This window comes from Ranitomeya variabilis, chromosome 2, assembly GCF_051348905.1.
Source record: "Ranitomeya variabilis isolate aRanVar5 chromosome 2, aRanVar5.hap1, whole genome shotgun sequence".
Taxonomy (NCBI): Eukaryota; Metazoa; Chordata; class Amphibia; order Anura; family Dendrobatidae; genus Ranitomeya; species Ranitomeya variabilis.
Window position 1 is genome coordinate 180,079,797 of NC_135233.1, and position 13,429 is coordinate 180,093,225.

The 13,429-nt window shown below is 42.1% G+C and overlaps 2 protein-coding genes across 4 annotated transcripts in view; one reads left to right on the forward strand and one right to left on the reverse strand.

Annotated features, from left to right (window-relative positions):
- Positions 1 to 6,307, reverse strand: part of LOC143804798 (uncharacterized) — a 58,607-nt gene extending 52,300 nt beyond the window's left edge. Inside the window, exon 1 of the mRNA XM_077283247.1 lies at positions 5,851 to 6,307. Coding sequence (XP_077139362.1) covers positions 5,851 to 5,899 — 49 coding nt within the window. The 5' untranslated portion in view covers positions 5,900 to 6,307. The remainder of the gene's footprint in view (positions 1 to 5,850) is intronic.
- SRD5A2 (steroid 5 alpha-reductase 2) overlaps positions 1 to 13,429 on the forward strand; it is a 107,310-nt gene that overhangs the window by 9,401 nt on the left and 84,480 nt on the right. The window contains exon 1 of one of the 3 annotated variants that reach the window (XM_077283246.1): positions 8,449 to 8,688. The exons of the other annotated variants lie outside the window; for them this stretch is intronic. The gene's annotated coding sequence lies outside the window, so the exon portion shown is untranslated. Of the gene's footprint in view, positions 1 to 8,448; positions 8,689 to 13,429 lie in introns of those variants that run through there. 3 annotated transcript variants of the gene reach the window in all.

The window sequence follows — 13,429 nt, forward strand, 5'->3', positions numbered from 1 at the left end:
GACAGGATTAGGGTGCAGGATGGGAGCACATAACAGGATGAGGGCTCAGGAAGAGAGTAGCACATGACAAGATGGAGGTGCACAAAACAGGATGAGGGTGCAGGATGGAGACTGCACATGACAGGATGGGGGCGCAAGATGGTAGCAGCACATGACAAGATTAGGGCGCAGGATGGAAGCAGCACATACCAGGATGGAGACCATATACCAATATACTGTAAATGCTCGCCACCCGGGCGTTGAACGGGTTCAATATCTAGTATATATATATATATATATATATATATATATATACATATATTTTGTGAGATAGCGCTACCTGAGTGTGTTGGGGAATACTTACTTGGCAATGGGATTAAAGCACTCAGGCATGGTTTCTCACAAAGCAAGCCTTCAGTCCATAGCCTCCCCAGGTGCTTCCAGGTATTCAGTCCACTCCAGGACATTCCAGCACACAGGCTATCAGTCTATGGCCTCACCATGTGCTTCCAGGAATCTAGTCGACTCCAGGACATTCCAACACACAGGCCATTCACAGGACCTCACACTTTCACCGTTCAGGTCCATACACTCTGAACATGTGACCCAAACCCTGGTCACATTATGTACCTGTAACCACCTCCATAGGTGGGAGGTGTGTGTGGTTAGGTAGACTCACCCAGCTCTCTAACTAACCCTGCAAGCCTCCCTTTACAAACTATAAAAATACTTGTTGGACTACAGGTCCCAGAACAACAATACTGCAGGCTTACAGCGCAGACTCCCTCTGTGACACATACCGGCCATTTACAATCATGCCGGACACAGTTTCATTATCACCATTACACTACTGCTGACGTCACTTAGGCTGCGCAGACTCCCCGCCTGACGCGGTGAACTTGACAGCATGGATAAATGTTCAGAAACTTTCCCACGCTAATGAGTTCATGTCTGGTCAGGCGGGGAGGCTGCGCAGGCAGCTTGTCATTCATTCCTCTGTGGTTTACAGCCCGGCAGGGAGCATTAGCACCACTCCGGGTTGTAAACGATTTAACCCCATGAGATGGATTGCAGCATGGGGCTTGACTGTACAGCTGACAGGTATGGGATATTGTTGCTTTTTTATTTTGAAATTTTTTTTACAGAAGAATGAGGGTTTCGCTTGGATTGAGAGTGTAATAAAGATATTTAACCTGTGTGTTTAATTATTTCATTAAAAGACTTTATTCTTAATGTGTGTGCGTATTTTTAACCCTTTCATACTATTGGATTAATAATGGATAGGTGTCTTATTGACACCTTTCCATTATTAACCAGGCTTAATGTTACCTTACAATAGCAAGGTGACATTAACCCCTTATTACCCCATATGCCAATGCTACAAGGCAATGGGAAGAGAGAGGCTAAGTGCCGGTTTCTGGGGTGGCTGGGGGCAAATTTTTTTTAGCCGGGGGAGGGGGCAATAACCATGGTCCCTCTCTAGGCTATTATTATCTGCCCTCAGTCACTGGCTTTCCCTCTCTGACAGAGAAAATTGTGCGCCAGCCCACGCCAGTTTTTTTCGTGAATTAATCCTTTAATTTAACACCTACAGCTCCAAAATTTAACACACACACACTCTACTAACATTATTAGTGAGGGACATATAAAAATCTAACTGATATGCAATGGTTTACTGTGTGTAAACCATGTCTTATATCCTGTCGGGTTCTGCAATGATTTTTACAGAACCTGACAACTGAATTATCGGCTATTCTGCTATCAAGCTCTGTATGAAACCTAAATATATATATGTGTGTGTCACTGGCATATATATATATATATATATATATATATATATAGTGCCTTGCGAAAGTATTCGGCCCCCTGGAACTTTTTAACCTTTTCCCACATATCGTGCTTCAACCGTAAAGATACCGAATGTAAATGTTTGAAGAATTAGCAAGTGGAACACAATTGTGAAGTTGAACAAAATTTATTGGTTATTTAAAATTTTTGTGGAAATTAAAAAATATTTAGAATTGAGAGTCCTCAGTGGTTGATACCTAGGGAAAAAAAAAACCAAAGGGAGAGGGGAAAAAACCCATGGATAAGCCAGGTGACATGAAGCAGAATTACCATGGGTGTTTTTTTTCCTATACTATGTTGTGCATAAATATGTGATTCTTCAGAATTTGTTTTAGTCTTTGCCTGATGAAGAAGTATGTAGTCTCGAAAGCTTGCAATTTGTTACCATCTTTTCAGTTAGCCATTAAAAGGTATCAACCACTGAGGACTCTCAATTCTAAATATTTTTCTATCTACTGGCTAACACGGTACCAAGATATATTTCTTTCCTGTGTGGAAATTCAAAAACTGAAAAGTGGGGCGTGCAATATTATTCGGCCCCTTTAACTTAATACTTTGTTGCGCCACCTTTTGCTGCGATTACAGCTGCAAATCGCTATCTGTTTTGTATATCGAGAGACTGAAATTCTTGCCCATTCTTCCTTGGCAAACAGCTCGAGCTCAGTGAGGTTTGATGGAGATCGTTTGTGAACAGCAGTTTTCAGCTCTTTCCACAGATTCTCGATTGGATTGAGGTCTGGACTTTGACTTGGCCATTCTAACACCTGGATACGTTTATTTGTGAACTATTCCATTGTAGATTTTGCTTTATGTTTGGGATCATTGTCTTTTTGGAAGACAAATCTCCGTCCCAGTCTCAGGTCTTTTGCAGACTCCAACAGGTTTTCTTCAAGAATGGTCCTGTATTTGGCTCCATCCATCTTCCCATCAATTTTAACCATCTTCCCTGTTCCTGCTAAAGAAAAGCAGGCCCAAACCATGATGCTGCCACCACCATGTTTGACAGTGGGGATGGTGTGTTCAGGGTGATGAGCTGTGTTGCCTTTACGCCAAACATAACGTTTGGCATTGTTGCCAAAAAGTTCGATTTTGGTTTCATCTGACCAGAGTATGTTCCTCCACATGTTTGGTGTGTCTCCCAGGTGGCTTGTTGCAAACTTTAAACAACACTTTTTCTGGATATCTTTTAGAAATGGCTTTCTTCTTGCCATTCTTCCATAAAGGCCAGATTTGTGCAGTGAACGACTGATTGTTGTCCTATGGACAGACTGTCCCACCTCAGCTGCAGATCTCTGCAGTTCATCCAGAGTGATCATGGGCCTCGTGGCTGCATCTCTGATCAGTCTTCTCCTTGTTTGAGATGAAAGTTTAGAGGAATGGCCGGGTCTTGGTAGATTTGCAGTGGTATGATACTCTCTCATTGATTTGTTGTCTTTCTTTTCATCTCCATCTTGTCCAAACAGCATGATGACTTTTCATATCCACAGCTCGTCTCTGCAGATTTCCATCTTCTGCAGCACATCCTGATATGGTGCCCTTAAAAGTAAAAGTGTTATCAAAATGCCCTCTGCATGAAAATATCTGTCCATATAATGCTCTAAATAAGTCTACTATGATGTGTATATATATATATAAGGCTTGAGAAAGGTCCCTGTTGGGACCGAAACGTCGCTTTCTGGGCTGATTAAATACCTCCTTTTCACTACAAACGGTGTGCTGCCTCCAATTTTTCTGGATATATATATATATATATATACACATACACCTATTCTATGTGTAGACTTTATTTTATCTATTCTATTCTAACCTGTCAGTGTGATTTTACTGTACACCGCACTGAATTGATGGCTTTTCTATGGGTCACTGGTGCGTATTTCTCGCAAGTTACACTGATGGTCCGTGTGGTGTGCGAGTTTTTCTTGCAGCCATAGACTTTCATTGGTGAGTCTCGGACGATATACGCTGCAAATAGCAGCATGCTGCGATTTCCCTCGCACGTATAATATGGCCGAGAAAACAACCGATGATGGGAGCTGCCCATAGATTAGGATTGGTCCCAGTGCTATGCGACTTTTTATCGCATAGCACTCATTTGTATTACGCTCTATTGTGACTCCGGCCTTACCCTTTATAGAGCGTGGGTCTGCGATAATTCACAAGGGAATAGTCCATAAAAACAATGGACCAGACTCATTATTGCATTCACATCTGTTTTTCATCAAGTTTTTGGTATTTTTCACTTTTTTGTTTACACTAAATTCATCTTTCCTTTTGCGTTTTCTTTTGTCTTTTTTTTTTAAGTTCAGCACTGTGGGTAAGGTTTAGGTTTTTTTGATGATTTCGCCTGATTCATCATTTGTAACTTTTCAAAAAGTCACAAGATTGGCGGCAAATGTACTCTAGTCACCCCAAAAGTGATTTTATATACGCAATTAATTTTTTGCAACATTTCGAAATGTTATAAAAAGTCACAAAAAAAAGACAATTTTTTTTTACTTTATACAAACTTCATGAACAATGGCCCTGAGTAATCAAAGTGATTATGCCAGAATTATGTAACAAATCACTTTAAAAAGTCACAACACATTTATACAACTCGGAATGCGAATTTTTTTTGTCACTTTATGTTTTTACTGCAGTTTTGCCCTCCTCAGAAAAAATGTCCCGAACTGGGGAGGATGAGGTCCAAACAGTACCGTGATGCCACAGTTCATCTAATCCATGATGAGCTGTAGTATGCCTTACTCCAGAAATTTTCTCTCTGAAGTAAGATTTGCAGTGATGTGCAGGTTTTTGCTATGTAATTGGAAGACATCATGAGGTCAGGGTTAAAATATACATTTCAACAATGTTTCTTTTATCAAGCTCTCTCCTGTTGTTTACTTGCAATGATTGTTTTAGCACCAGGAGCTTACTCGGACACAGCATTATGGGAGCCCAAGCCCGACTCCAACCCCTCCTATGAAAGCAGCTCACTGTCTATAGACATTGTACAGATGCTTCTCACAAAATTAGCATATCATCAAAAAGTTAATTTGTTTCTCTTCTTCAATACAAAAAGTGAAACTCATATATTATATAGAGTCATTATAATCAGAGTTATCTACCGCATTTCAAGTGTTTATTTCTGTTAATGTTGATGATTATGGCATACAGCCAATAAAAAACTGAAAGTCATTATCTCAGTAAATTAGAATATTTTATAACACCAGCTTGAAAAATTATTTTAAAATCCGAAATGTTGGCTTACTGAAATGTATGTTCAGTAAGTACACTCAATACTTGGTCAGGGCTCCTTTTGCATCAATGTGGCGTGGCATGGAGGCGATCAGCCTATGGTACTGCTGAGGTGTTATGGACACCCAGGTTGCTTTGATTGCAGCCTTCAACTCATCTGCATTGTTGGGTCTGGTGTCTCTCATCTTCCTCTTGACGATACCCCATAGATTCTCTATGGGGTTTATGTCAGACACAGAGGCTAGCTAGGGCTTCGGTTGCTTGGGGTGAAACTTCTGAGTGGGTCCCTAACAAGGTAAGCTTAATTACAACTGGGTGACGCACCCTAATAGTGGATGTAGGAGCAGTGTTTGAACTGGGGTGCCAAGGGCCCACGAGTAACATTGACTTTGGGCGGCCTCACTTTTTACCTGTATGCAAATATTATGCTCCCCTCATTCACAAATTTTCCTATGCTTCTATATAATAGCAAATTTGGTAGTTTGGTTAATGAGTGATGAGATGTTGCTTTTTCTGTACAGAGTAAATCAAGTGATTTATGCCAAGTATTGCTCATACAGTGGGGTTGGGGCCTATATCTACACAAGGGCCCACCAGAGGATTCCCCTGTTCCCCTATGGGCCAGTCCGAGCCTGTGTAGGAGAACCTCAGCAGATGACCGCGCTGTTACTGAAAATAATTTCTATTTAAAGACCAACATGGATATTACCGCCATATGGTCAGTGTTAGATACCAGTCCTACGGAACATATAAGTGATTACAATACAGTTATAGACAGTGACTTACAGGTGACATTCTTTCTGATGGAATCGTTCACTTTTCCCATCTTTTCCATCTGACCCAGACCGCTATGACAACTTCCAGCCAGGACTCAGCTGCAGAAATCACAACAAAGACATATTTCATGTCTCATATTTTCAGCACTGTCCCATCTATTCCCAACCTGCACAAACTCCTTATCCTGCTGATACCCCAATGCTGAGCTGCTGCTGCTGTATGTATCCCTATTACTGCACCTGCTGTGTGGTTCTCTGTGCCTTCTAACTTCTAAAGCAATCCTCTAGAATAGGGGTCCTCATACTATGGCCCGCTGGCCACATGCGGCCCACCGAGGACATTTATCCGGCCCGCCTGTCCTGCTTAGCAACTGACTTGTTCCGAACCCGCAGTGTGCATGTTTGGAATGTGGGTCGCACTCTCCGACTCCCCTCCTTCTCTCTGTCTCTCGACCAGAAGCAGAACTACCTGGGTAGCAGATGTAGCAGCTGCTTCAGGGCCTGTGGTCTCAAGGGACCCCGAGCCCCGTGGTCTCAAGGGACCCCGAGCAGCTGTTCCTCCTACCTCTGCTACACTGGTAGTTAATTTCCGCGGCCGCCCATGGGCCCGGCCGGCATTGAACTTCACTACAGTTCAATACCGGCGGACCCTGTAATCGCGGGCCCTGATGACGTCACGCTGCCAGTGCCAGAAGAAGACGAAGTTGAACGGGTGCCTATTCAGAGCAGCGGGGGACATAGGTGAGTACTTTTTTTTGTTTGTTTTGTTTTTACGCCGAGTTCAGTCTATCATGCTTATTGGGGACATTTACCTGCCTATTGGGGACCCATGCTGCCTATTGGGGAAATTTACCTGCCTTTTGGGAACCTATGCTGCCCATTGGGGACATTTACCTGCCTATTGGGGACCTATGCAGCCTCTTGAGGACATTTACCTGCCTATTGGGGACTCTCGTACCACACCAGTCTGAGCCTGAGGTAAAAGCAGAGTTCCACCAATATGGGCACTGGTGAAGTTGAAATGATATGGACTGGCAAGGCTGCATTGATGGGCACTGATCAGACTGCATTGATGGGCAGTCCAGTCTCTATGTCTCTGTGTGGGCAATTTTATTGCTGGTATATTGTTTTTGCAGCGCTGTATATATATTGGTATTTTACTAATAGCAATTTGGAATCCCTAGGAAACAATGATATCAAGAAAGAGAAAAAATGACTCGGAGTGTTGGATATTCAAAGAACAGGACTTATGATTACTTTTTCATGCAGTACAAGGAAAGAGCTGTGTGTTTGATATGCCAGAATATAGTGTCTGTGTTCAAAGAATACAATTTGCGTCAACACTATCAAACTCAACATAAAGATAAATATGATGCTTTGGTCAGAGAAGTGAGAAAAGATAAAATATTAAAACTGAAAAATACATTGACAACTCAGCAAAATACTTTTGTGAAGCAGAAGTAGCTAAATATTTCATCACTGCAAACAAGTTTTCAAGTTGCCAAGCTAATAGCGTGCACTGGCAGACCATTCAAGGAAGGATAATTTGTTAAAGAATGACTTCTTTTTGTTGCCAAACAGATGTGTCCATAGAAGGCCAATTTATTTAGAACAGTGAGTCTTTCAGGAACTACAATTACACGAAGGATTGAAGAAATGGGAGACAATTTGCATCAGGATTTGCAAAACTCTGCAAAAAAGTTGCTATTTTCCTTTGCACTCGACGAAAGTAATGCTATTCGTGATTCTGCACAACTTCTAATTTTTATTCGTGGGATGAATGACTATTTCGAAGTCACAGAAGAGATTGCCGCACTGCAAAGCCTCAAAGGAACAACTACAGGAGATGATATCTATGAAAAGGTTTGCCAAACTGAGTGGTTTGGAGCTGGACTGGACTGGGCTAAACTAGCCAGTGTGACAACTCCTAGCATGGTGGGGTCTAAGAAAGGAGTGATTGCCCTCATTAACCAAGAGATGGACAAATATAACCAATAGCCATACACTGCCTCATCTATCAACAGGCACTGTGTAGTAAATCACTGAAGTGGGACTCTGTTATGAAAATTGTGGTATCTTGTGTTAACTTAATTAGAGCTAATGCATTAAACCAAAGACAATTTCAGGAATTTCTGTCTGAGCTAAATGTTGCCTATGAAGATGTTCTGTTCCACACAGAAGTCTGTTGACTGAGTTGAGGGAGAGTTTTGAAACATTTCTATGACTTACTTCCACAGATTACAGAGTTACTTAACAGTTTTCATGTGCAACTTCAAGGAAAGCATTTGAAGTAAAATTATGCCTCCTCATCAAACAAGTGAAGGAGGAAAATTTCTACGATCTCCCCACAACTAAAAATCTGTTAGCAGAAAAAACATTGGTTTCATTCCCAAACAAAACATGTGTGGATTCACTGGAAAACTGACAAAAGCAGTTCCAATTTAGATTTAAAGAGTTTCATCTCCATGAACAGGACATACAGCTTTTCTGTAACTCATTTTCTATTGACATTGAAAATGTGGATACTATTTACCACATGGAACTGGCTGAACTGCAGATCTGTGACTCTCTGAAAGACGCATTCAAGTCAAGCAGCCTTCCTAATTTCTATGCATCTCTCCCCTCTGAAACATATCCTAATCTCAGGAACCATGCACTCAAAATGGCAACCATCTTTGGCAGCACTTATGTAGGTGAACAAGAATGAAACATCTGAAATCTCCAACCAGACCTATACTAACTGATGCACTCTTGCATCACTTGTTACAACTAGCAGTGACAAATATGGAACCAGACACTGACCCTCTCATTAGCCAAAAGCAGGCCCATAGTTCCCATTGAAATACCGGTAAGTTTGTTGATTTAACTTTACTTGTTCTTCATTTTAAATATTGTGTTTGTTTCTGTTTTGTTTGTTTTTTACTTCAAAATAAGATATGCGCAGTGTGCATAGGAATTTGTTCATAGTTTTTTTAAACTATATTCCAGCCCTCCAATGGTCTGAGGGACAGTGAACTGACTCCCTGTTTAAAAAGTTTGAGGACTCCTGCTCTAGAATATAGTAATACCGGGTGCAAGTGCTCTAGAAAACAGTACCCACATTTTGTCCCCTAGAAAGTAATAATGCTCTGTGTGCCCCTTTGACAGTCACAGTAACCTGAGGTCCCCTATGACAATAAGTCCCGTGTCCCGTGTCTCCCCCTGTACAGCTCCCTTATACACAGTGATGCTCTCTTATACACAGTATAATGCCCCCTCACTATATAGTACCACTCACACAGTATACTGACCTCTTAGTATCCCCCAAACTGTTTGATGGCTACAACACTGTAGGATGGCCCCCTCATTGTAATCTCCACACTGTATGATGGCCCCTTAGATAGCCTCCATATAGTATAATGCACCAGATAGTCCTCAATATAGTATAATGCACTCCCCATAGGCCTCTATATAGTATAATGCACCAAATAGTCCTCAATATAGTATAATGCACTCCCCATAGGCCTCTATAGTTTAATGCACCAGATAGTCCTCAATAAGGTATAATGCACTCCCCATAGGCCTCCATATAGTATAATGCACTCCCCATAGGCCTCCATATTGTATAATGCACTCCTTATAGACACTCCCCATAGGCAGACTCTATCTAATATACACTGTGTTCCAAATTATTATGCAAATTGGATTTAAGCGTCATAAAGATTTAATTGTTTTGTTTTTCAAATAAACTCGTGGATGGTATTGTGTCTCAGGGCTCAATGGATCACTGAAATCAATCTTAAACACATGTGATAATTGGTTTTCCAGGTGATTCTATTTAAAGGAAAACTACTTAAAAATGATGTTCCACATTATTAAGCAGGTCACAGTTTTCAAGTAATATGGGAAAGAAAAAGGATCTCTCTGCTGCTGAAAAGCATCAAATAGTGCAATGCCTTGGTGAAGGGATGAAAACATTAGAAATTTTCCAAAAACATAAGCGTGATCATCTTACTGTTAAGAGATTTGTGGCTGTATCTGAGCACAAATGTGTTTGTGTGATAAAGGCATAATGAGGAAGATTTCTGCCAGGCAAGTTCATCGGATTAAGAGAGCAGATGCTAAAAAGCCATTACAAAGCAGCAAACAGATATTTGAAGCTGCTGGTGCCTCTGGAGTCCCTCGAACCTCAAGGTATAGGCTCCTTCAAAGGCTTGCTGTGGTGCATAAACCTACTATTCGGCCACCCTTAAACAGTGTTCGCAAGCAGAAATGGTTGTATTGGGCCCACACATACATGAAGACTAATTTCCAAACAGTCTTGTTTACTGATAAGTGTTGAGCAACCCTGGATGGTCCAGATGGATGGAGTAGTGGATGGTTGGTGGATGGCCACCATGTCCCAACAAGGCTGCAACATCAGCAAGGAGGTGGAGGAGTCATGTTTTGGGCCAGAATCATGGGAAACAGCTGGTAAGGCCCTTTAAGGTTCCTGAAGGTGTGAAAATGACCGCTGCAAAGTATATAGAGTTTCAGACTGACAACTTTCTTCTATGGTCTAAAAAGCAGAAACGTGCCTTCAGGAGCAAAATCATCTTCATGCTGACAATGCCCCATGTCATGCTGCAAAGAATACCTCTGAGGCATTGGCTGCTATGGGCAAAAAAGGAGATAAACTCATGGTGTGGCCACCATCTTCCCCTGACCTCAACCCTATAGAGAACCTTTAGAGGATCATCAAGCAAAAGATCTATGAGGGTGGGAGGCCGTTCACATCAAAACAGACAGCTCTGGGAGGCTATTCCAACTTCATGCAAAGAAATACAAGCAGAAACTCTCCAAAAACTCACAAGTTCAATGGATGCAAGAATTGTGAAGGTGATATCAAAGAAAGGGTCCTATGTTAACATGTAACTTGGCCTGTTAGGAGGTTTTGGAGTTAAATAGCTTTTTTGTTCAGTGAATGTGACCTCCTAATGCTGCAAATTCAACAAATGAGCATTTTCAATTCTTTAAAACATATCAAATGTTTAGAAATTCTACTGTGCATAACAATTTGGAACAGTGCATTTTGAGTTTTTATTCATTTTGGAGATTATACTGTTATCATTGGGCTGTTTCTTCAATAAAATTCGATGTATAATCTAACGGGTGATGACTTTTATTAGACTGACTGTCATTTGCACCGACCATTTAGGAAAATCTGATAAAAATGTAATTTGCATAATAATTTGGAACATCTAATATATAAAGCTGAATGTGTGTATGTGTGTATGTGTGTATGTCTGGGATTGGCATCTGAACCGTCGCAGCTACAGCCACAAAATTTTGCACAGTCACACGTCTGGACCCCGAGAGCGTCATAGGCTATGTTGTGAGGTGAAATTTTAACCCCGCGCTTTCCAATTCACCAAACAATTTTGCCCCTACCTACATAATGGGGAAAAAGTGAAAGGAAAAGTGTTGGAGGCGTCGCAGCTACAGGCACAAAATTTTGCACAGTCACACGTCTGGACCCCGAGAGCGTCAAAGCTATGTTGTGAGGTGAAATTTTAACCCCGCGCTTTCCAATTCACCAAACAATTTTGCCCCTATCTACATAATGGGGAAAAAGTGAAAGGAAAAGTGTTGGAGGCGTCGCAGCTACAGGCACAAAATTTTGCACAGTCACACGTCTGGACCCCGAGAGCGTCAAAGCTATGTTGTGAGGTGAAATTTTAACCCCGCGCTTTCCAATTCACCAAACAATTTTGCCCCTATCTACATAATGGGGAAAAAATGAAAGGAAAAGTGTTGGAGGCAAATTAACAGCTGCCAGATGTGAACAAGGGGGACTTAAAGAATGAGAGCGATGGCGCCAAAGAGTATATACTGTACAGTTGCTAAGGTGGGGCCCCGACATGGGATAATCACCACACCACCACGGGGATATGAACACACACACAAAATGCGCCACACACTACCACGTGCTCGAACACATCTACCACCCTCAGCGCACATTTCACCACACATACACCAACCTCGCCACATAAAAGTCGAAACACAAAAGTCGCTGCTCAAAACTCGGCACGCGCAAATTTCTCCACATGCAAAACTCGCCACACGTGCAAAACTCACCTCATGGAAAACTCGCCACACGCAAAACTTGCACACGCGGAAAAATTGCCACATGCACAAAAGTTGCAACACATGCAAAAGTTGCCGCACACAAAACTTGCACATACTCAAAAGGCACCACACATAAAACTCACCACGCGCAAAACTTGCCATGCGCAAAACTTGCTGCACACAACTTGCTACACTAACCTGTCACATGCAACTCGACACACAAAAAGTTGCTACACGCATGTCGCCACACAAAACTCATCTCACAAAAGTCGCTACATGCATGTCGCCACACGCAACTCAACACTCACAACTTGACACACGAAACTCGCCCTAAAACACACACAAGTCTGGTATTATCCTTAAAAAAAAAAATCTGATTAATAAGCAGACAAACTACAAGAGCAACAAATGTACCATATAGGAATCCGGCAGCTGTCAGTCACATGACCAGTCTATTATGTGTATGTGTGAGCTAATATATACTGCCAGGGGGTGGGTGTTATGATCCTAGTGGCTGAGGATCACAAAACAGACTAGCTAAGTTTATGAACATAGACACGAGCTCTAGGGAGGTGGTAACTGGACTGACCGCAAACCTGATCCTAACCAACACACTAAAGGAAGCCGGTGAACGTGCCTAAAATCCTGGACGTCTCGACGCAGCCTGAGAAACTATCTACTCCTGGAGGGAAAGTAAGACCTCACTTGCCTCAAGAGAAATCACCCCAAAGATATAGGAAGCCCCCAACAAATAATAACGGTGAGGTAAGGGGAAAACACAAACGTAGAAATGAAAACAGATTAAGCAAATGAGGCCCGCTAATACTAGATAGCAGAAGACAGATAGGGAACTGTGCGGTCAGTAAAAAACCCTATGCAAAATATCCACGCTGAGAATACAAGAACCCCCACACCAACTAACGGTGTGAGGGGAGAAACTCAGCCCCCTAGAGCTACCAGCAAGCAAGGAAATCACATATTAGCAAGCTGGACAAGAAACAAAAATAAACCAAGAAACATATGACCACTGATGGTCAAAAAATGAACCAAGCAAAACTTAGCTTCTCTTGAAGAGACTGATAACGAAGGACTGCAGGAGAGCTCCAAAATAGCACTGAAGACATTGACAGCAGGCAACAACTGAGAGTCCAGGTGAACTAAATAGGAAACCAGCTAAGAGATAACGAGACAGCTGATCCTGCCTCAGACCTGCAGAATGACACAAAGAACCACCAGAGGGAGCCCAAAGACAGCACTCACACAGTACCAGTTGTGACCACAAGAGGGAGCCCAAAATAGAGTTCACAACAGTACCCCCCCTTGAGGAGGGGTCACCGAACCCTCATCAAAACCCCCAGGGCGATCAGGATGAGCCACATGGAAGGCATGAACCAAATCGGCCGCATGAACATTAGAGGCGACAACCCAGGAATTATCCTCCTGACCATAGCCCTTCCACTTAACCAAATACTGAAGCCTCCGTCTAGAAATACGAGAATCCA